Source organism: Gavia stellata, chromosome 2 (genome assembly GCF_030936135.1).
Source record: "Gavia stellata isolate bGavSte3 chromosome 2, bGavSte3.hap2, whole genome shotgun sequence".
Lineage (NCBI taxonomy): Eukaryota > Metazoa > Chordata > Aves > Gaviiformes > Gaviidae > Gavia > Gavia stellata.
The window spans coordinates 39,232,866-39,258,266 of NC_082595.1; the positions used below are offsets into that span (position 1 = coordinate 39,232,866).

A 25,401-nucleotide genomic window follows, 5' to 3' on the forward strand; every position below is an offset into this window, starting at 1 on the left:
ACAGGCTGCAGTTCTTCACCAACTGCTCCAGCATGGGTCCCTTTCATGGGATGCAGTCCTTCAGGAACAGACTGCTCCAGCGCGGGTTCCCCACAGAGTCACAAGTCCTGCCAGCAAACCTGCTCCAGCGCGGGCTCCTCTCTCCATGGGTCCACAGGTCCTGCCAGGAGCCTGCTCCAGCATGGGCTTCCCACAGGGTCACAGCCTCCTTCGGGCATTCAACTGCTTCAGTGTGGGGTCCTCCACAGGCTGCACGTGGATATCTGCTCCACTGTGGACCTCCATGGGCTGCAGAGGACAGCCTGCCTCACTGTGGTCTTCACCACGGGCTGCAGGGGAATCTCTGCTCCAGCGCCTGGAGCACCTCCTCCTCCTTCTTCACTGACCTTGGTGTCTGCAGAGTTGTTTCTCTCACATATTCTCATTCTTTTCTTCAGCTGCAATTGCTGTTGTACAGGGCTTTTTTCCCCCTTCTTAAATATGTTATCCCAGAGGCGCTACCACTGTCACTGATGGGCTTGGCTTTGGCCCGCGACGGGTCCATCATGGAGCCGGCTGGCATTGGCTCTATCGGACATAGGGGAAGCTTCTAGCAGCTTCTTACAGAAGCCACCCCTGTGGCTCCCCCACTACCAAAGCCTTGCCACTCAAACCCAATACATTTGTACTCAGTTTTACTTGACTTTAGAAAACGAAAAAGCTAGTCTGGTCTCAAAAGCTCACTTTTTGCATTTCTGAAAGGGCCTTAAGTTCTGAAGAAAATAGGCTGTAAGCACAGCTAGCAGAGGTCTGTAGTGTACCAAAGATGACTCAATTCATTCATTTAACACATCCTTCTGGCTTTTGTCAGGCTAAAGTGCAGTTGCTTTTAAATCTGTGGTGAACCCAGAAAAACTTGCTAAGATAGTTCAAAAGAATACAGAGTGTATACACTGTTATTTCAGTTTCTAATAATGAGTTGCCCTCTCCATAATTAAAGGGCAGCGATGCCTCCACCCAATGCAAAATCTCTCTAGGACTGTCAAAGAAAAACAACCAGGGAAACCTAAGGGAAATGCTGACTTCCACAGAGCCATGAGTTGTCCTGGGAGGCAAGCTGGTGGTGGTAAGGAGGTCTGTGATACCTACGGGTGGCAGCAGGTTAAAGGCAACTTTAGAACCAAGGAGCTGGGTGGCTGGACCTGATCCAAGAAACAGGGAGCAGTGGGCAATCCAGGTCTCCAGGAGAGGAATACCTGTAGTGAGTATCTGTGACTTTTAACCTGCATTAAATTGTCCTTAGGGGGCAATATTGGAAGGAGTTGTTTCTCTTTTCTTTAAAACCATTGTGCTTGCAGAAATTAAAATAGCTACTTCAGCATTCTTTGTAAAGCAATTTTTTTTTTCTTCTCATTTATCTGCAAACTACTTAGAATAAAATAAGAGGTAGAGTTTTCCTTTTAGGCTTTGCAGTTAGACTGGGATTTTAGGTTTAGTGAAGTTCTTCCTTTTGGTATTTTCTCCACTGTTTTGTCCTGACTGATATCAGAACTGGAGTCCGCATCCATGCAGAATTCTTATTGTAAAGTGGCCAGTCCTTTAGGGTTTGTGAAGTGCTCTCATAACCCAAGTCGCCTGCTTTGAAGTTGTCCCTTAAAAACACCTGAGGTGAGATATACTCAGTGAAGAAAGAAAATGATGTTGAGAAAGCTATCTGAACTCTGAAATAAACTATGTGGTAAAGGGCTTTACGTGGCAAAGTCAACATTAAGTGAAGAGGGTTCACTGAAAAAGGAAACACAAATCTTGTTTGGAATAACTGATAACTGGAAAAAGCAGCTCCTCCTGATATCACGGTGATTTTAGCCTTGAAAAAGATATTCTTGGGAAACACGGAAGTGTTTGATCTTTGCCCTTTCTACAGTGACAGAGAAGTCTGGCAGAGGAGGGATGGTGTCAGTTCAATGGTCCTGGAAGCCGTGTGCCAACAGAGCTGCTTTCTGTGAGTGTAGTATTTATGTTTGGGATATACCAAAATAACACACATGGGCAGATCCATTTTTGTCAGTCTGCTACATTCAGGGAATAAATGCAGACTTTCACTTTTTTTTTAACTCTCCCAGTCAAAGGTGTGGAAAAATGGATGTATGTGGTTGAATTATTGCAGTTTAGAAAGTGACTGCTTGTCATCTGAGACACATTAGCTGATTATGTATGTGTTCCTAACCTGTTACTAACACACTAGTTTAAATATGATGGTTGAACTTTTTAAGTTTAATTTGCAATGGACTAAGGGTATGCACATGATTGTTTAATATGGTTCAACTGATAAGTATATTAAAATTAGATAAATCAATCATTTTCTGACCCTATTCAAAGATGTCCTTGTGGCATAGGGAAACACAGGATGTTATAAGAGAAGAAAACTGGCACTCTTTTTTGCCTTTTTTTTCTTTTTTTTTCTATTCACTGGTCCAAAACCTTCCAGTCTTCTCAGACTTGTATTTGACAACTGTACAGTTACTGTCATATTTAATATTACCACTAATTTTTACAAATTAGTTATTGCAACATATCAGGAAGTAACTTAATAATCAGATCATGTCCTTGCTCTACTCTTCGCAAATAATCTGCGTTTGCAGTAGAGAAGGTTTTGAGTAGTTATTCCTTGCTGTTATGTCATGCAGTCCTCTTGTTCTCCTCTTATTTTCTCTCTGCCAAAAAGCAGTTAATTAGCTGAGGAAAAGAGATGTTTTACAGTGAATCAATACTGAACACTGAAACAAACTTCATACCTCCAGCAATGTATCTACAAGCTTGAGAGAGGTGAACAAACAAATCATAATGTTGAGAGAGGAAAGAAGAGGACAGGGAATAGTTTCTCAGTTGTTATTTCTGAAAAGGGGGACTTCCCTGCAATATGACTTGCCTCTCTAGTACCCTGCGGTGAAGCTAGATTTTGTAGTTGTTTTACTGGTGCAATTCCTTTGCTGTGTGTTCGCAGGGTATGTGTTTTTTTGTTTTCACCTTTCATCTAGACTGTGGTTACTGCTGCTGTTTAGAGGAATAAATGCAGCAAATAAGCCCCTAATGGCAAGGAATAGGTGACCTCACCTGAAGATATTGCTCATGGCCCATGTAGGTGAAGCATCTCTTGCTCCCTGCCTTTTGTTATTTAAGTGCATTGGAGCATTCTTCGAGGCACAGTCCTCTGCTGCAGGTTTTTGTTGTTGTTTATGTAGGTGTGTCTCGAAAGGGGTCTCTAAAAAGTAGTTGCTATTCCCTATTGATGCTGAAAGCAGAGCGAGAGAGAACATTCTCAGTCTTCCTCTTCAGCATTATGGTTTTCTTTCTCTTTAAGATTTTTTTTTAAACAGGTACTGGCCTGTATTTCAAGGGGATGTTGTCTGCAGCACAAATATGAACAGTTCGTATTTCCTTACGCTGCCCCACAAAGAATCCCTATCCTTGAGTGAAATCAGGCATTGATTTATGCAGGACACACCGTTTTGGTTATAAGCCTCCTGAAAACACAGCACTTTCTGTCATCTGGCTCGGGAAGACCCAGACAGCCACTCTATGCATCCCTCAAGAAGACGATCTCCAGGATTCTCATAAGCATCTGCTTGCTGAGGCTACATTTCTGCTCCATTTCATAAATGAAAAATAAATTGTTCTCTTGACAAAGAGAATGGGCGTAAATTTGCCGAACAGCTATAATAAAAAGAAGAGTATAAACCTTTTAGATGGAGCTCACGGGTTCTGCTCCCCACACTGCTCAAGTGTTAATACAAGAAAATAGTGTTACTTCCAGTGTAGCTGTGACACAAATGTAATACTTACTGTCTTTGATTTTTACTACAGCGTCTTAATGTTTTTGTTAAGATATTTAATGCATGGAATGCAATGGGTGAAAATAATTCCCACTACATGTAGCTCTCACTAGCATCTTCAGATATGTGGATCTCCATCAGGAATGGCCTTATCTAGAATTTTTACAGTGGTGAAAAAAACCTGTCTTTGGCACTGAGAGAAGTGTCATGAAAATTCTCTTAGTAAAACTGCAGCCATGATAGGGTTAGAATTTACCTCTGCACTGCTGTACAGAGTCTGCTTGAAGCATACAAGGAAAATATCTGGTTCTCTGAATAGGGTACAAGTTGAACAGAGCTAAAAAAAAAAAGAAAAAAAGGGTTAAAAATTAGCAAGGTATTGTGAGGCTCAAAGTATGTTACTGGCTCACCTAGTTTTGGGTGCAGTTCAGAAGGGAAATCAGTTGTTTGTAGCTTCAAAATAATAAATACTTTGACTTTTCACAGCTGATTCTGGTAGCAAAAGGCAGTTGCAGATAAGATTGGATCTTTTCTTCAACATCTCCTTCAAAGGAAAAATAGTCCTCAGCCCTTGGCCCTGTTGTAACTCTTCACTGACTACCATTTTGCATTTCCCCTTCCAGCTGTTGCATGCGTATGGATTGAAATGGATGTACCCAGCAAGCTGGTACAGATGGATATGTTCTTGGCTGTTGCACAGAATTAATTAGTGTTTTCTATTCTATATATGCCCTTACATTGTGCTTACCCCAGTAGCTGAGTGCATTGAACAATGTATCTAACATCTGTCACACGTTCATTTTCTCCTTGGTCCTTTTCCCTGGAGGGGGAAGGTGTGCAGCATGCTGTCTTGTTTTGGGAGCAGAGCAAACAGACTTTGAGAGGACCTCCCTGGTCATCAAGTCTTGTCTCTGGCTGTTGCAGATATCTACATTATATAATGCTCTTGTGAGCTGAGCAACTGCCAGTCTAAAATCAGATTTTTCTTTGTGCTGCTGTTGGAAATCTGTTCCACCACTTCTTCCATATAAGCATTAGAAAGCTTTCATTTTTAGCTTCAGATTGTTTCTGCCATATTTTTTTCCTATTTGATCTTGTGTTGTTCTTGATCTTAATTAGCTTAATCGGCTCTTTATCACCCTCGTTGGATTTATAGGCAACAATCTTAGTTCCTCATAGCCTATATATTGGTAGGCTGTTGTACTGTTAGTACAGGTGTGACTATGCTTGAGGTAATTGTTATTTCGTCAAAATTAAAACTGGGAAAAATCATTCCAAGTGCACTTAATTTTTCATTTGTTGAAATCATTAACTTGAATTACACAGCAGAGTTAGTGCTGTACTGATGTATGAGAAAATCCCATCCTACCTTAATATTTGTGTAAGAAACCTACTACATTTATTTTCTGATATGCATTGCCTAAACAGCTAAGAAAATTCAGTTTAGTCCCCTGGCTCACCTTAGGTAAGACTTTAAGAATAATCCTACTGGTTTCAGATGAATCTGTGTTGCATAAAGTTCCACAAGAAGTTGGGAAACTAATTTCCTTCCAAAGCATAAGGTTAATGGCAAGTCAGCAATGAGGCTGTCCTGCTTCAGTCTGGGACCTGAGGCAAGTCATAAAAGCAGTACAGCTCAAACTGCGTAGCCTCAGGTCCTTAGTGACTGCAGGTTATGGCCTATAAATATATGGAAATGTCTCCACCTGTGTCCTTCTCAGCATATGACAAGCCCTATATGAGGCCACAACGTTTAGCCAAGTACAGTGTCATGGGACAGGGCTGCAGTGCTGAGCCCACAGTGGGGGCTGCTTGGTGGTATGTTCCCACCAGGCACAGCTCTTCCTCTCTTCTCCCCTCCCCGCAGCCATGCAGGGCCATGGCATTGCTCTGGAGTATGTCTGGCTCACAGACAAAAAAGCAGACTGACCTGCTTGCTATATCTGGCGTCGAGTCACAGACTGGAAAAGAGGCCATTCTGCTGTGCTGCAAATTTGTTAGAAACTAGGGCAGTTCAGTGCAAAAGGCTGGGGAACTTGAGTTTTGTGTTTGACACTAGACCTGGCAGATTTGGCTGTGTCCCAGTATGACTATGATTGTCATAGTGTGTCTGATCGGCGGCAAACAATCCACATTTCTGGAAAAATGTACTTATTTTTACTGGATTTATAAAGAATGCCTGAACTGTCTCTTGTTGAATTTTCTCTGGTGGCTACGCCTTTTGAGTTGTGATTTTTTTGTGGAGGAAGTTAGGCTGATTCAGAAGTCATCTTCTTTACAATTTGCTATTTCAAACTATCGCTGCAAAGGGAGAAGATGGACTTCTTCAGTCACCCCTTGCTAGAAAAGGTCTGGGTCTAGAAGTGATCAGCATATCTGATGTTACTCCCTCAATAAATTAAGCAAACATTATGGATGTGGATAGCATAAAATTAATACTTCTCTTTTTGAACCATTTCTTGTTACTGTTAATAGATTTTTTTTTGTAATCCATCTGCTCCTCTTGCCTGATTGATGTTCATCATAAATCCTGTGCTCATGGCAGGCATAAAATATTCAAAGAAAACTTGAGATTTCACCTGTCTCCATAGTTGAAGGCAGTTTGAGTTTTGTAAATCTGTTGATTTGGTTTCATAAATGTATAAATAGAAAAGTGAAGGGAATTTGAGAACCTGCTTTGATATTGTCTGGACCACAAAGTTCAAATATTTCTGTATTTCCGAAGTTCTTACAGATAGAATGTGTCCTATTCCAAGAGAAACATCAAGCCTAAATTTTAACTGTCATGAACACTGGTCAGTCATATTAGTGTAAGTGGCTTTCAAAATGCTACCAGATCGGTGTGTTTTAAATTTACATCCATCTTCCATTTACTTTTATGAGCATGGACTGCATGCGGTGCAGAATGGCTTGGAATGAAATCCTTTTTCTCTTTACTGTGACTGCGATTTTTGCCATAGAAATATTAATAAAATTTTATTCTTACTGTCTGAGGTGTCTTTGTCCCCTTTTCTACCTATCCATCCCTTGTTTGCCTTTAATATCCACTGGTAAATCAACGTTAGAAAAGAAACTTGCAGTCTCCAGGTCAGTTAAGACCTACTGATACATGGATATCTTGTTGCTCCACTGAACTCTGATCATGTTTACTTTGGTGGATGTCCTTTGCTCTTCCTTCTGCTAATGCTAATTGGTTTTTTTGAGGAAAACTATCCCTTTCCCATGACAGCCCCCCTTAATTGGTTAAATGCATGATATAATATAAACTTTTTTTTTTTTTTTTTAAACAGGAAATTATGGGGAAAGTGGAATGGAAGCCTTCAAAGAGCTGGCTGCCCAAGAGGGTCTCTGCATTGCTCACTCTGACAAGATCTACAGCAACGCTGGGGAAAAGAGCTTTGATCGCCTGCTCCGCAAGCTGCGAGAAAGGTTACCCAAGGCTAGAGTGGTGGTTTGCTTCTGCGAGGGAATGACAGTGAGGGGGATCCTCATCGCCATGAGGCGCCTGGGAGTGCTTGGGGAGTTCCTGCTAATTGGAAGGTAAGGCTCTGAGTGTGATCTCTCTGCCCATCCTCTCCCTCTCGTCCTGCAGGCAGTCCTTTCATTTCAGAACCATGCAACTCAGGCTACCCGTAATTTTCACATTTACTTCTCTAATGAATGAAAAAAAGTTGCAAGATGGTAGAGCAAATCTCAGGAAGGGGATATGAAGATGTATGCCACCTTAATTGGTGTTGTTAATTTTTGCTGAAGTAAATGATAATTACTAACTCCTTTATATAGATACATGACGTTAGTGCTTTTGTACACTCTAGAGGAACGTTTCATACACAGATTTTAGAACCAAAATAGAAAGTGAAGAATTCTGGTTTCAGAATGTGATCTGGAAGTGTGACACGTGACAAAATTTCATGTGTTTCACTAAAGATGTCTGCTGATAATTTGAAACCCCAAATTATTGGATGGTTTTGATTACTTGAACTTTTTTCCAGTCTTACGATTACAACCTGGCATTCTCAGTTGTACACTTTGTTCTGAACTTTGCTGCTGAAAGCTAGGGCACTGATATTATGCAGATTTGTTTGTTTTTTAAAACATCAATCTAGCTGATGGCAGAGTCAGTATGTATGTGTGTTTTTATACTACCAGAGTAACAGTGCAGACATGTGTATTGGACAAGCAAAGGCTGTCTCTATCAAAATGAGAATGATTGCTTTTTTCTTCTGGAGCTTATCTTTGTAGATATTCACTGAAATATGGTCATTTTAGTTCTATCACATATAGTCTATCCACATTTCCATTTTTGTGATAGTTTTTATTTTGAGGCTTCTTTGACTTTCACCTTGATTTTTGCAATGTCTTTATGTCTGGTTTTCTGTTTCGATGAATCTTGTTCAAGTGATGAGGACTGACATTTTCTGTCTTCTCTGTTAGATTGATAATGTATTTTCAAATCCTTCTATTTACTCTTTGTTTCTTTCTTATATGTTGTTTAAACCCCACTCCTTCAAGGCCTTTGACAGTTGTCTCCATACCTGTTTAGCTTCTGTTGCCTTTTTATTCTGTTGTCATTCTGATCTATCAGACTTTGTTTTGTCCCTTTCTTTCTCTAAAATCTTTGTGTCTGTCATTGTCATGACTGGGATGCTCTCCTTTAGCCCTGTGCTATAATATTGATCTTTCCTTGACTGTATTGCTCCTCAAAACCCACAATGATGATTTCTATAAGTCAGATAGCTAATCTGGCCTAAGTAATCATCTGAAAGCAATCAATGGCTCTCCTTTCATCATATATTTTTGTTGCAGTCTTTGATTGCACTCTATTTGGAGCAGAGACTGTATCTCTAGAAGTGTGTGTAGATAAGATATAACACATTTGGAAAACCATCAGCATTAAAATGAAACAAAGAGTAAGGCTGTATTGAAATTGGTATATGTTCTAGATTTGTGCATGTGCTTTTCTTCTGCATCATTCAATACGCATAATTTGAAATGAATAATGGAATGTTTCAGGACTGACATGTTTTAAGTATGTTTTTTCAGCAAATAGAAGAAACTAACAGTAATAAAATTAGTCTGGGTGACAGCATCCCTGGTCTCTTTGTAAATGCGTTGTAGCTTCAGACAATGCTTCGCTTTTTTCACATATTGTTGTCACTGTGCAGTGGTGTCTTATTGTTCACCTGATTTTGGTACTCCCTCTTGACGCTGTGCATACAGAGAGCCAAAGGAAATCAGTCTCCTGCATTAAGCACCAAAACTAGGTACTTTGGTGGTACAAACCTTAGTTCCTTATTAGGCCATTTACTTGATCCCCTACTCCATTTCAGCTTGAAATTTTTGCTACAAGCCTTTACCAAGCATTATGCTACTCTATTTAGTTCAAGTGGTCGTCTCAGAATCTGCCCAACAGCGTTGCTCTGAGTTTTTTGTCAGAAATTCTCACTTATTAAATGCTAATAATGGAATTTCTTTGGAAATCATAATGCATTTTTCAGATAGGTTTTCACATACTCTTCTTTTATGTTGGTAATTGAGTATGGGAGAGTCTGTTTTAGGGCTGGGTGGGCTATTCCGATTGTAAAACAGGCTGGCTATCGCTTTGCATAGTCTGGATTGTGCTCAACAGCTGGTTGAAATAAAAAGTATTATAGGGCTTGCACATGTTTTGTATGTGTTTGCAGAACTAAAATAAAAGACATTTTCTTTGAATTGTCCTAAATGAGTGATTTTAAAAAATGGCAAATCTAGCAAACTTATTCACAAGTAAGTTGCAGCAAAACTGCAGTGCTATGAATTTGGTCATCTATATACAAACAGGAACTAAAGCATGCATTAACATTGCTCTGACATGCTGTTTAGTCATTTTTATTCAAGTATCCAGCTAAGCAAAAAACCAAAAGCCTTTTAGGAACATTCTTTTAATTGAGGGAAGTGGGAGTGAATGTGAAATCAAGAGTTTTTGCAATAATGATCTAAACAAAGACTTTAATTTAGCCACAGGTTTATTATCAGCCACACTGTATCAACTCGGTTCTCTGCTCTGACTCACTGTAAAAACAAAGCCTTTACAAAGGGACACCTGGCTAAATAGCTCTCTTCCTGCTCTGTCTTCAATATTGCTATTGATCAAAGCAGACAGGCACAGCTTAGCTTAACTAAATTCAAGGTATCAGAAAGAGAGCTGGGAACTAAATTTGACTTCAGTTTGATCTTGGAATGATACATTGGGAATTACAGGGGGTTACACTGAGCCAGGACTGGGTCGTCAGATACTGGGGACTTCTCTGGGATGGGCTGACTCTGCTCAAGCATGGAGGGAGGACCCTATTTGTGCTGTATTTAAGCAAGTGTTCCCAAATTCAGACTGGAGATCTATCTAGAAGGTCAGCCTCCTTTGCTTCTGGAAGTGGGAGTCTGTTGTATCAGTGAGAAGAAAGGGAATTCCTATTTGTGAATCTGGAGGGAAGCTGGGATTAAGACAGGACAGGAGAAGAGTTGACAATCCTGCCTGAGGGAGAATGGCCGATGATTCTGAAATTGATACAGTGTCCAAATGTAGTGGAGAGTCCAGTAAAAAGATTTATTAAGCTATGAAATTAAGGGTGATAAAGCTTTAAAAAGCGTCTGATAATCAAAAGGAAAGGAGAAGGCAAAAATTGATCATGGCTTTATATAAAAACAATGATTGGAATAGTATTGGAGTAACCAAAGGCAAAAATTATGCTAAGAAAATAAACTGTACTCTTAAGGGAACTCAGGTGATAGCTCTTTTAGCAGAAATTAGTTTTGATGTGAAGAGACTATGTAGAAAGATACTCAACATCATGTGTCTAATCATGTTTATGCAGGCCACTGGGTTTTCTATTACTTAATAAGCATCAATTAGGCTTTGTGAGAATCTTGTGAGATGGATGAATCTCCTGTATATCTCCTGGGATGACGCATCAAGACAAGGCACGTAACTGATGTGCCAGCATCTGTGTGGATAATGCAAAGCAAATGAAAGATGCAAACGGAATCCCCAATTTTAGGAGTTACTCTGAGATCATTGGAGAAGAGACATTAGATAAATAGTTGGAGATGAACATGCTCTTGTGCAATTTGACAATCTCTCAAACTCCTACACACAATGCTTTGTGTAAACATATAAGGAATTTTAGGAAGGAAGGGATATATTAGTACATATGTTGTTTTTCAATATAACACTTGGTAATGGACTGTGTACCGCTTTACTTCCATAGGCTTTCTAATGTTTTATGGTCTCCATGAATATCACTCTATGGGCTGTTGTAGAATTATGAATTTTAAGTGTTTGTAGGGTGACCTCTCCTGAAGGTTTGGGCACTTGGCAGTGAAGATACGGTTGGATGCTCTGCTGTGAACCCAGTGCATGATGGAGGGCAAGTCAGTTCTTTTTCTATATCTAATAAAACCCTTTTAGCGTAGGGTGGCAGAACTTTCAGGATGCATAGTGTGATGACATTTTTTCTGACTGCCTTCCCTTCACAAGGCAATATTAATAATGGTGGTTTTGGCATTTAACTTCACACTTTCTAAAATATTGACAAGGCATTGTCAATGTAAGCTGTTTGGTCCTATTATCTGACATTATTTGATATGCAGAACCTTATTTCATCCAGATGTAAGAGTAAACAACTTGTTGGTGAGGTGACAGAGAAATGTGCCCTGACGTGGTCAATCCCTGGGTGGCAGGGTGTGTGGGAGTATTTGGGCAGGTGCCTAGGGCAGTTATCACCTTCCAAAGCCTGGGGTTTTATGCCTGAACAGGCATGTAATGCCATTGAATTGGTGCACCACTTGACAGAAGAGTGCCTTGTCTACCTGAATGAGACCTATCCGTTCCTAGCACTGTGAATGTGACTACTGAGCCTCTGTTCAGCTCCACCAGAGCAGAGGAAGGAGGGCCTTTACATCTGAGGACACAATGGTTAAGACAGGGACCTAAACCCTATCTACACTAATCACCCCAGTAGTCAAAAAGAAAAACTGGAAGCAGAAATTGACAGGTCCGTAGCAGCAATTAGTAAGGGAAGAGGAAGAGTCTGATCAGGAAGCTGATCATTCGGCAAGGAAACAGGAGAAGGAGGTGATAGAAGTCACTTTATAGGTAGAAATCACGTGGTCCCTGAGTGAACTTTGAGGTATGTGGAAAGATTGTGTCTGCCAGCCAGGCAAATGTATTGCTGCCTGGTTGCTCAGATGCTGGGATACTGAGGCTGACAGGAATTAGAAGGTAAGGAAGCCCAGAAGCTGGGATACCTTGCTAGGGATCAGGGAACAGACAAAGAAATCAGAAGAGAGGCAACAGTCTGCAGCCTCTGGTGGTGGCTCCTGTTGAGTGTGAAGGCAAGGTATCATCTCCTCAGGGATGATCTTGTGAATTATCAAGGGAAGTAGTCCACCGCTGAGAAAACTGTTGTTTTAATTTGTGTCTTTGTTTCTCACTATCCAAATCTATTTCAATTGGCAATAAACTGAATTAATTTGCCCCAAGCTGAGTCTCTTTTGCCTGTGGTGATAACTATTAAACAATCTCCTTGTCTTTATTTTGATCCATGAGTTTTTTCATTCTATTTTCTACCCTGGTCCTGTTGGGCGGGGGGAGTTAGCAAGCGGCTGGGTGGGCATTTGGCTGCTGACCAAGACTAACCTGCCACAGATGACATGGGTTGCACTGCCAACAGCACGGTGACACATTTTTCTTTTTCTTTCATTCAGTCTGACATCACAAATGTCATAAAAACCAGAAAGTATCACAAATACCATCTCACATATCTGACTAAAAAGGCGGCCTGCCTATTCCTCCCAGATGAGTTGACAGTGCCAGTGGCTCATACATTACCCACAAAGTGACTGAGAATATTCTGCTGTTAGATTGCGATGTTTTTCATAAAGAAGATGACCATCTAGGGGTGTTCCTGTTCTTTTAAGTTAGACTAGCTGAAAGAAAAGTGCTGTACTCTGTTTCCAATGCAAAGTGACTTCATTTACGACAGGGGCTGCCCCAAGTTTCTGAAAAATCAATGAGAAGTGTCCACATTCTCCCAAAGAAGCTGAAGTGCTTTGGAGGGTCAATGTGTTTAACTCCATTTCCAAAAAAATATGATTAGCTATTTTTAGGTACGTAAGAGATTGCGAAGAAACCAGTAAGAGCCAACAGTATGTCATCAATGGGGACAAAAACCTGCCTTGTGCTAGCCTAGATAGGTTTGGGACTTGTAAATCTGGTAAAAATAGTGGATATCACAGTGTTGCTCATGATAGTGTTTTACGCCAACTTGCTATGAGCGGAAATGTTGTGTTAAGAAAACTGATAGTAATCCAGCATTGCCAAATGGATATGATAGAACCCAAACCACTAGCATACCATGTGCTGTTTTTTTGGGAGGGTAGTCCGAATAAGAAAACTCATAGTGGTTCAAAAGCCTAATGTAAAGATAACACAAGTGCCATGTTGACAAATAGGAAGACAGTAGTTTAAGCAGCAAAAGGTTTACTTTTAATGCTGTTTACAGCAGGAAGAAGACTGTTTTATCTGTCTGGTGCCTCCATGGCCAAAGGTGCTCAGAATGACTGTTATTAATGAGTCTAACTCCAAGTTAGTGGAAGAGTCTGTATGTTTGGATGTAATCAGAGGTTTAGCTGGGTTTGGATTCAGATTGCTGGATTAAAATTCAGGTAGATTCCCTGAAATGCCAAAGTGACTCATGATCAGGGTTCAAATACTTTCAAAGTCTAACTGAAGTTGGGAGGTAAACAAAATATTGTCAATGAAGATAGTCCCACCTGGCAACATCAACCCACTTCCTGAATGTTATCAAGGCTGGTAATAGGATCCATTGCTAATTTTAAAGTCTCGAAACTCAGCACATGTCAGTCTCTACAAATTTGTATTCCTTATTAATTCATGGTTCAATTTGTAGTCACAGTCTAGCACCTGTTAACTATGATGAGAATTTATAATTACTGTGGATGAGAACAGCATTACATGATACAAGACTATGAACAAGCATGTTTTGTTTACCCTCTAACCTAAAATATCATCAATCAATCAATGTTAAAATGGGATTACCTGTCAAGTGCCAGTTAAATAGGCATATATTACAGCAGAATTGCATTTGATTTGAGTTTCTCTGTAGTTTGCACTTAGAGCTCACCCATAGCCATTCCATGGCTGTTGCTTGTTTATAGTGATGATGAATTAGATGTAAGGTTAAGGTTTACTTAGCTGGGATTTTAGAGAGCACTTCTGTGCTGATGTTAACAACAGGGATGTTGTTCACTTATTCAGAGAGAGAGAGACAAGAAAGTACAAGAAATGTACCTATTGTTTTTGATGGTAAAATGGGATTTAAGTATTACAATGGGCATTTTTTTTTTTTTTTTTCCCACTTCCTTCTCCTTTCTATATGACACGTGCTAAACTAGGTTTTGGATATAATCAAACCTATCTCTTTCATATGGGCATCCAGGATTAGCTTCAAAAGCATGTATTAACCCTTAGACGTTTCTGTGGATACACTTAATATTTTTAATGAGGATGACATTATCAAAAGTCATAGATGAGATATTGGTGCTTTTGTAAATTTTACTCAATTTTATTAAAAAAAACTTTTTTTTTTTTTTTTTTTTTTTGTAACTCAAGATAGTTTCTGCTTTGTGCAATAAAAATAATTACAAAATAGTACATTTCAGCCATGGTCTCTCTATGTTATTGCTAGTTCTTCACAGAAGACTTTAACATAGAATTTCCAGTATGCTGCTTGCTAACGTGAATCCACTTTAGAGGAAACAGGTATAAGACTATGTTCCAGCAGTCCATGTAAATTCCTGCCTCAGATTGTCCAAGAGAGATCCCATATTGACAGACATGAAATACCAGGTCTCCAATATCCTGAAGACATAGAAAAAGCCCAAACCCTTCATCACAATCTTCCTCCTGGGTTGATTTTCCCATATGATCTTTGGAATTGTCTATCCTTAGGAATACATACCTATGTATCTAAAGACTTTCTGAAAGGATCGTTTGTAGGGATTTAAGGTTGTAGGCCACCCATATGTGAAACTGTATGTTTAAACTGTACTTGAGTGCTTGCAGGCTATCTGGTAAGAAATAATTCATAGAAGACAATATTTAGATTAGATGCAGCTTTGAGCAACTTTTGTTCTTGGACAATTCTTTGATTTCTATACAGGAGTTTGAAAGAAAAACAATATCCACTCTATTATTCAGAAGAATAGATGTCTTTGTATGGGTTGCTAATATAAACATTGCAAGAAATAAATACAACACTTTACCAAAACCTGAATATACCTCTGAGACTAATTAAAGTGGAAGCAGTATTGATTATTAAAATACAAATGTGTAAGTTAAGATATTTTAATAAGTAAATACTTATACAGCTTTTTAAAATGGTATGAAAGGTTGCTGATTTAACAAACAGGACATGTGAAAACCTGTTTGAAGGCAATGAATACTTTTTAACAGTAGTCATTAATGTACCTTTTTCATAAATGTTGGTTGTATTGAGGGGAGAAAAGGGAATAGGATTTTCCTGTTTCTGAATGTGTAGTGCAAGTGATTATCAACTCAAAGTAATGTTATCTTTCGCTTGCTTAAGTCACTGGAAGAGGAGAGGAGGCAAAAGCATGCATCCGACTATCTTGAAGTGCAATAAAAAATGTGAAGCTTAAACTTCATGATGGTAAAACTTGTGGGAACAAAAACCTCTTATCTCTGGATTTCTGGTGAAAACTTCTGTGATTCTACGGCAGTTTATGCTTCTTGGTTAGCAAAGGAAAACTAAGACTTGGTTCAGTGTTTCCAAGTTGTCTTGGCATAGATTCTGTGGGGACAGTTATCTAAGCTAGTAATGTCCAACAAAATGCAAAGAAGGAACAACCTTGGCAGAAATAATTTACCTTTACATTTTCTGAAAAGTCTTCCAGCACTGAAAAAGTGCAACAGTTCAATGTCTGCTTGTTGTCTATGAATTAATATGGATGTTAGAATCATTCAGTTATTACTTAGGGCTATGTGTTGTTGATGGATTATTTATTAGGCAGTATATGTTTTATCATGCTTCTGTAGAAACAAGTAGCTGGACTGCTGCTGCTCACCTGGAAAAATATGCTGTACTTTTGTGTGAATGAATCATATTGAATGATGCTACTTCGAGGATCTTTGCATCATTTACTTAGGGCCAGGCGTTTTTCAGGCATGTCTGTGTGAGGCTGGGATTCTTTATAAATGGTTAGGAAGCTAAGCAGTTTATACTTCTACCGACAACAATTAAAATAAGATCCTAATACTGTGAACTTTGGAATTTCTGCGATTTACTTCTGGTGCTTTTCAGTCCTCAGAAATGTGACTTAATGCAGTTCTAGTAAAAACATGAGCAAAACCCTCCCTCAAAATATAAAGCTCCATAATTTTTTGTTCAGGTGTAATTTCTTAATTCTAAACAGCAAATTAATCACCTATTTTTTTTTCAAGAAAAACAGAAATTAAAGATGAACCTTTCCTGGAATATTTAAGAACAATTATTTTAATGTTTCCTGCCAACTCTTGGTATAAAAATAGTTTTTCCCACTCCAGTATGGAAATACATACTATCACTGTTAATAACAGTTCCAGTCCTTGGATCACTAGAAAATGTTGCCATTAGGTAAGGTATTGAGTGAAGGTAATCGGAATTGCCTGAGCTGTGTTCATACAAACAGCACATGTTTTGACAGGCACAAGCACATCAAGGAAAAAATAATTTAGATTGCAATTTCAACACCTTTCTACAGAGTCCTGGAAAGCAGTGACTGAAAAGCTTTAGAGCTCCTGTGAATAATCAGCTGGCTGTGTTTTCAGTGCAGCAATTTACTGCTTGTTAAAGCCTTTGGTTATTGACCAGAGCAGGGTACAATGTTGTGGGGAATGACCACATATTTCCATATACTACCTGATTTTAATTCATTTTCCCCTTTCATTAATGTCCTCAACATAATGGCCTTGCTGGAGAGCCCTTGGTACCTTTCCAAGGCTGGAATATGCACCCAGCATTTAGAAGTCTGAGGGGCTGAATTCATCTGAATGAAGGCTAGCCCTGAAGCATCTGTATGAACATAAAACATGGAAGTTTTAGGTCATGCAAAGGTTATAATGTTTCTAAAGTTGAAACTAAACTGGAATCAAGGCAACTGAACCACACAGGTAGATCCTTAGTCTGTTGCTTTTCTGCTGACATTTTCAGCCAAGACAAATCCTTTCTACTTCTGAGGCATAGTAGTGCTTTAGGACCTGACATGATGTCAAGAACTCATTTCACAAAGTCAAAGCTGGCCCTTTCATGATACTATTCCCTCTTCAGCACCACCAGTCTGTTTTGATGTAGAACTGAAAGACTGCAGAACTGGCCAGCTCCTGCCCACACTTCAGTCATTACTATCTGCATCTTAGTTCAGTTATTTGTACCTCAGAAAGGGAGAATCAAAAACATAATTTTGTTTCAAAGCCTTGCAAATTCACTGCTGTCTGATAACTGACCTGGCACTTATTTTAACTGACTTTAAACCATATACATTTTTCACTATGAGCTATTTGTGGGTAAGCTTTGGTACCTAGGGCTCATACAGTTATTTTCCATGCTGGTGATTTGGCTGTATTTATTTGTTCTGTGGGGAGTAAGTTTAAGTTTTTTTCCTCCTGGCCCTCTTTTCCTCAAAGACTGGAGGGATGCAATACAAGTCAGAGTATAGAAAAAAGAAAAATATACTACTGTTGTTTAGTTTGGTAAAAATGAAATGTGTTATTTTTCTGCTTTACAGAAGAAAATTGAATTCTTTGGTTTCAATCCAAAGAAGGCATTGCTAAGAAGAGGCTGAATATCAGCTCTTGCATGTTAACATGAGGATTAGAAAAGCTGCGTAATAGGTCAGATTTAAGCACTCTGTATGCAGAAATGACAACCTGAATGTTACTCCAGTTATGGTTTCTGCTGTTTTCTCACAGCAGGTTGAATCACTGTAAGTTGCTTTTTCTAATGGGAAATATCTAAATTTTCTCTACTCTTCCTCTAATACCCCTCTGAATATACACTTTTTATCTGCTTCCTTGTTTTTATATATTATTTGCATTTGTTAGTTGTTCCTCGCATGCTGCATCTTGTTCCTTGCATCTTCATCCATACTTTCTTGTCTTCCTATTCCCATTTATCTGAGTCTCAAGACTTTCCTGCCAATTAACATACTGAACTCTTCAGCACCTGTCAGCATTATGGGACTTTCATTTTTGTTGTAAAAAGTTCGCACTGTTGGCATAATTTCCTTTCTGTGAAGTCAGAAGAAGTTTTAGCATTTTCTTAATCAGAAATGGAGATAAGCAAAACATGCTCTTGAAAATTCTACTCGTATTTTGGAGATATTTGAGGAACAGGTTGATTTCACAACTCTTCTGCCTTATCTGTTTGCTCCTATTATGTTAGGCAGATTGGCTCTCTACACCCTTTTTTGGAAGTCTCAGCCAAAGCCATAATTAAATAAACCTAACAATTTAGGAATTATGTATCCTGGTTTTGTTTGGGTATGTACAATAGCAGTCCAAAAAAAGAGGACCCCCCAAAAAAAAGTAGCTATGCAGCTATGTAAGACTGGCCCTTTTATTGTTTTCAATGGTTCTTGATGGAACTTTGCATCACTGTTGCCATTGAAAAATACAGAATGAAGCATCTGTTATTCTATTAACCACTATTGCCTTTACAGACCTGAAATACTGTAAAGGTAATTGACTTGAATCTGGTCTCACATGTTACCATCAACATTTTAAAACTAAATTCTGAGGATAGGCCATGGTATAAAGAGAAAAACTAGGCAGGTGTTCCGACTTTGAAAGCTGGCAGTTGGTAATTTTCAGAGTTGCAAACTGAGTAAATGACTCACTAAGACATAACATAATGTCAGCAAATGAACTAGATGCTGAAGTCTGTTGAAAGTACCATTGCTCAGGCCAGTGCCCAGACTGATTTACAATGGAACACCTAGAGTACAAAATTAAATGCATTAATCTGTATGCATTTCAAATGAATTTGTCTCACCAGTGTGATTACAATGTATGTTAAATGAACCCAGAATGGGAATGGAGAGTTTAAAGTCTTCACAAGAAACTTGCCACCATCTCTCTGGTAAGCATGAGAATAGAAATAGAGGATGATAAAGCGCAGGAATGTCTCTGTAGAGCTCTGTTGTCGAAGTATGACTGATTTCTTTTTTCTGTTTGCCATTATGTTTGTGGGAAAACTTCTTAAACGGGAAGACTTAAGTAACTGCACAGCCTGCTACTCCAGCAGGGTAAGAGTTGCAGTTGTAGAGAGATGCAGACAGAATTAAGAAGCAGGAAAGGTAAAAGGCTAAGAAAGGAGAAGAGGTGGTGCTAAAATGTGAGAAAGAAAACAGACATTGTAGGAAGAAGGCAAATAGAATGGGGAAGTGGGAGAGGATGAGTTATAAGAGTCTGGATGTAAGAAAGAGGTGGTGAGTGATAGAGTTTTGGTTTCAGGCAATGATTGTTTATTCTGATCCAGAATGAGATGTGCTAAGACACATGAAACAAGCTGAGTCTCTATAAATTGCAGAAATGGAATGGAAGCAGAATCACGACTCCAAACTGGAGAAAGTGGTGGACTGGTAGGCCATCAGGATTCAATACAAGAGTGCTTCTGTTGTTAGTGAATCTCTCCAATAAAACACCAAGGGCTGAATTCTCTTTTCATGGTGCTGTGAATCATGAATAACTCTCTGGACAACACTGCTGGTAAAGTGAGCGTGAAATGAGAACAACTTTCTGATACAAAGTGCTTACCTGATAAAATAGAAAAATGTCTATGTGTTCTAGGATTGTGTTTCTGTCACTGGTGAGCATTCAGTGCTTGCAATTCAAAGACCTTTTACTTCCATTTTCTCCTCCTCTGTGAAGAAACATATCTCCTGGGAGTATCCACTGACTGACTGATTTGTTTCAAGCCAGCTGATTGACATTCCTTGTAATTTTCATCCTTGGTATGGATATTACAGATGTTGTGTTTGTGTGTTAATGTCTGATTTTTGTTTAAGGCTTCCTAAGTGATTTACTTCCACAAAACCTCAGCAGCGTCTGTGAGTTCCACATATTAGTCTGAATATAAAAGGATGTCTTCTGTGTACTTTACATTTGCTGGCTATGAAATGAATCAAGTCTTCCTAATGGAAAAGAAAATAGGAGTCTACCTGTATTCATTTATTCATTTTCATCATTTATGTTAGACATAACATCATGTTTGTCCTCATGTCTCTTTCTAACAAAATGCACTGTTTTTAAGGTTCTGGAGACTACAAAAGCTTTGGGGAAGGGACAATCTTTTAGGTCTATGCAGTGCCATGGGCTGGGGCGGACCTTGGCTCATAACTGGGTTTGCTGATCACTACTGCAACTCATGCCAATAGTCATAATGTTTTAAAACTGAACAAAAATGACTTAGGAAAGAATGTACAGGAAAGACCAAACACAAGACAGGGATTTTTTTCCTGTTTTTAAAAAGAGACTTGCTGTGGTATAGGATAAATTATTTGTACTTACTAAAGACCCATTTTGACCTTGCATGGAGGCCATGGCCTCACTGCTTAAGTGGAGGTGTTCAGGATCAGCATGAGCAGCTGTGGCACTTGTCCTGATGACCATGGAAGGAGACTGGAGGGGAGAGTGTCTGTGGTTCTTTCAGACTGTATGGGCACACTGAGTAAAGCTTCAATTTCTCTGACAGAGCTCCAAAAACAGATATTGCAAAGTGATGGAGACCTACCTCAAGTTGTGCTCCTCCTTTCCCCGGCTTGCGCTAATGAAAGTTGTAGTACAGAATCTAGCCCTTCATCTTTTAAAAACTTAAGTTTTCCTTAAGCCAGGGTCCTTGGATTAGAGAAAACTGTTTTTGTGAGCCACTTGTAATATTCAGGGCTCTATGTAATCTATGTCTTTGAGATTGTAGTTCCCACTGCAGAAGGAGGCTTTACAATCTAAGAGTGGCTGTTTCATTGCCAGGTATTTTACCGGATTCAAATTTACTTTAACCCCAAATCACTTTTTGTGTCCTCAGGCAAGCAGATCTTCATGTACCTGTCCCTTACCTGTCCAGATTCTCCAGCTCTCTGCTCCTGGCAACCTCTAAAATAAACTTCATACATTGGTAATATCTAAGTCTGCAGCACAGTGAAAGCTGAAACAGTGGAGACATTGTAAGAATAAATTGAGTTTAACATAAAAATAAGACCTCAACTGTTGTACTGACTGCATTATTCCATGTTGTATGTAACTTAATATAAAGCTCTGTGATTAATTTAAATGAAACTGCAACAAATTTTCAGATTGAGAAGCTGAAGGAGCCTTGCTGTGTAACTGAAATCCCTCCACGAGGTAGGCAGTGATTTACATCCCTCTTGAAGGAGCTGGGGTCTATTGACCATTATGGAGTACATGGGGAGCTAAATGATAGGGGCAGAAGTACAAAGGGAGAAACAGCTGTACAGTGCCCTAGGTGATATATGTCTGCTTATCTTGGGTTTACAACATAGGAACTCAATTTATGCTGCAGTGGGATAGTAGTCAAGGAAAAACAAACCTCAAAATCAGGGTCTTTGAAAGGTATGCATCTCCAGTTGCATTTTCCCCCTCTTTTTTCAAAGAGCTGTAGGAATCATACATTTTGTCACCTTTTCGAAAGTTTAGTGGCAGAACTAAACATTCTGGAAGCAATGCTTATAACAAGCTGAAACAACTTTTAATGAGTTTAATAATTTGTTTTATTTTCTCAGCAGGAAGAAAAAATTTATTCTTTGCCAACCTGAAACATTTTTGTTAAATCCAGAACAATGTTGTGTCAATTTCAAACCAAATACGCTATTTCAAAATAAAAAGTCAGAATGTTTCTATTTTGAAAATATTGAAACTATGTCTTCTAGAGAATGTCAAAATAAATTGTTATAGTATTTAACCCTCCATGCTTTCCAAATTGATGAATAACTTTGGTCTCCCCACAAGTGTAATTTCCAGCAGATGTATTATTCATCCATTTCTTCGTAGTTTTAGTAATGCTTTTGAAATCCCTGCTGATAGTGACTCCACAAATCAAAATCTCCCACCATTTCAGAGGTCTATGAGACTCCATCCTGTTCTCATGGATAATGATAATAATGTAAACATCCCTTTTTTGTTTTCCTTTGTGAACTACACCAACACAATATAATAATTATGTGGACTCAAGTCCTTAGGAGCATGGGACACTGCAACACGCTTTCTCAGCAGGATGGGACACCCTGAGCACATCAAATCCATCATCTGTTTGCATTAGCTCCACGTAGAATAGTGACTTGGCTTCAAAATCCTTACTCAAGGTCATCTTTCCCTTTATCCTTTAGGAACTTGGTGATCTTTGACAAAGCTATGTAGAAGACCTGTAGACAGTTTTGGGGTCAAAACTGTGGCCAATGCCTTGGCCGAAATGGCAAAAGGGAGTTTTCTGTAATAGCGTGAAGCAGTTCTGTGCAAAGTACAAAGCTTCTGTCTGAGATTGGCCTTAGGATGTAGAGTATAAGGTATGTGACTTAAGTGGTGGCTTTTCTCATCAATACTCATAAAACTATATGCATGAGGAGAACACAGAATGAACACTCCCTAAATAAACAACTCCCTAGCAAGCAGCTGCAAACATGCATTACAACAGAAAAACTCCATGATATATACAACGCTTTATCAGCGAGAGGAGGAGAGAACCAGAGAGGAGGTTATTCAGGCTCACAGTTCTCCTGTTAGAGGTTAGGCTTTTCCAGCAGTACCTGAGCAAGGAGGGCAGTCACCCTGAGCTCTCTACAGATGGCTGAGTTGCCCTCTGAAGGCACTGGCTGTCCATCCCTCTGTCTCCCTGCTCCCCCACTCCACTGCCCACAGGGGCAACACATATCCAAAGTCATGCAAGAGAAATCCAGACCTCTAATTCCAGCATCAGATGCGGAAGTTTGAAAACATTTATATAGAGAGAAAGAAACAGGTTTTCTGTGAAACAGTTCTGCCTTTCAGGGTGGAAGAGCATCCTGTGCTGACAGCATCAGTTCTGTTGCTAAAGAAGGAGGGAAGTTTTTCAGCAAAGAGGCAACAACCTCATTTTTCTTACCCCCTAGTAACAGAGGGGTCGCTGGTAAAGTAGATAAGAGCTGGAGGTTACCTTTTGGTGTAGTTTAGTTTATCATGGATCCCTTCAATCTTCTGGGAAATGTGGTGGTTCCTCCCACATGGGCTTCCCACTTCTGCCCTTGCATTTCTTATTGGGGTTGTATGGGCCAGGACAGGGACAATATTCTTGTTCTTCATAGTTTTGTTCAAAAAAGGCAGCAAAGAGTGAGAAGTCACGTTAGGAGGTCTGTAAATGGGCCTGCACATCCTCCCACTTAAACATCATGTCTGGTCTTTCATTTTCCTGAATGTCCTTACACTCCCTTTTTCTTACTTTTGTTGGCCATGAGCATGTGTGTGTGCATGTCTCCTTTGTTGACTTGGTTATTTTCACGTCATGCTTACTTACTCAATTCCCCTTCATTAACTTTTTTTCCTCAGATTCTTGTATTTGCCTTCTCTGTCTTACAGCTGCCTTTTTTTCCTCCCCAGCTTCACTTCACTTCACTTCACTTCACAAAATCCAGCTTACTGAACCTGTACCCTGCACACTTAAACCTTCCCGTTCATTCACAGTTCCATTCTGAGATGATTACAGCCACCGCAGTACAAACACCTGTGGACATCATCAATAGGCAAAGCTAGGGTCCCTGTCGGTATAATTTTTTCTGTCTTATGCTAGTGATGTTTAAATGAAGTCAGACTCTATCTGGAATGAAATAGGGTTTAAAGCACTTCTTTCCTGGAGGTTCTGGTACTATGAAACTAGTCGTGCATAGTCTTTGGCTCTTTGAAGGCTGGATATACCATCAACTGAATTTTGAATCCTAGGTCCTTTAAATGAAAACTGATTCCATTTCTAGTAATTTCAAAACAGCTTGTACTGTTAATAAATTTTGTTCTATGTTGTTGTTAATTTTTTTTTTTTTTTAATTAGAGTAAAATGCTGAGGAATACTGTTCTGGGCAGTGGAGAGGCCAGTGACATTGGAAATAATTATTTCAAAAACATTGAATCTGGAAAAATAATAAGAATCCTTACATATGAACTTGAATTAGGCTCTAGTTTTTAATGATTATTCCAATACTTGACATTTATGTCCTGAGAGCCGTTATACCTGAGGTTTGACTGGAAAAGGTAAAGATTTCCTAGTCACTAGATCTTCATAATAAGTAATGGATTTAAGTTGGTACTGTCCCTCAGCTTTTACAACATGCTAACCTGCCTGATTTGTTATTTTGGTTACTGTTATCCCCATATCTAATGGTGAATTTACACTCAAATCTTCTAGCTGCTTAACACAGAAAAGTAGTGACCATCCATAGAAATGAAGCTCCTTTGGGAACAGACGAGGTCACTCAGCTGTTCACCACAGCTGCCACAAAATAAGTGTTTGGAAAGCAAAAGAAGGAGATTGGTTGTAGGTTTGAAAAATTCTGTTTATTTTGGCACCAACCATTTTCAGAGAAGCTGCTCATTGCAAACTCTATGGTCTCTCATAAAAAATTTGTTAAAACTGGATCCTAAACACAGTAAGAGTGAAGAAAGAGGACTACTCCTCAGTAACTCATTTAAGACTTGACATTGCACGGTCAAGGAGATGCTGTTGCTCCTGTGCAGCAAAACTCTTAACCATAGGCTTAAAGTTCCACAAAATAACATTCTGGTAAATATCTGCCTGGTTACTGTCAAAGAAAAATGTGAGACTTTTATAGTGATCTAACTTAAACATTATAGAGAACACATATGATCTTGGGTTTAATGCTGATTTCCTGAAAGGACTTAGGTTGCATAGTCATTATGAAAAGTATACATTTATAATTTAAACTTACATTCTGGACTACTAAATAATGTATTACTAGTATAAAATGTAAGTAATAAGTTTATATTACAGTTTAAGAAGAAGCACAGGATAACATTTAGTAGGTTAGCAAAGAATGAGTAAAGGCTATAGCCAATATACCTCTAGCCTGGCTTTAATCATGCTAATAAAAGATGACTGGAAAACACAGAAGGGAAGAAGATTCAGAAACAAGAAATGATCTGAGACTTGCCAGTCACAAAGGTCAGAAAACCAGCTTGATTGAAAAGCCAGCAAATGTATTTGTATGCATTGTACAGAATAAAATTACATGTTAGATATAGATATATTTGTTAATTTATGTATTTAAGGGTAACTAAGTATGCATGCTATGCAATAGTCATGGGGGAGAGTGACACAATTTTATGTCAGTGATAAAATATTAAGAGGTCTCTGAACACAGTATTCCTCAGGCTTTGAACCTGCATTTGTGCCTTAGTCCCTGTCTGTGGATGCATCAAGATTTTATTTTTAATTTTTTTTCTGAATTCAGGTAAATGAGGTAACATTTATTTGTAATA

At 39.0% G+C, this 25,401-nt stretch overlaps 1 protein-coding gene across 3 annotated transcripts in view; it reads left to right on the top strand.

Moving 5' to 3' along the window:
• GRM1 (glutamate metabotropic receptor 1) overlaps nt 1–25,401 on the top strand; it is a 192,018-nt gene that overhangs the window by 31,553 nt on the left and 135,064 nt on the right. For all 3 annotated transcript variants that reach the window (XM_059828794.1, XM_059828801.1, XM_059828808.1), the window contains exon 2: nt 7,103–7,352. In XM_059828794.1, coding sequence (XP_059684777.1) covers nt 7,103–7,352 — 250 coding nt within the window. The remainder of the gene's footprint in view (nt 1–7,102; nt 7,353–25,401) is intronic.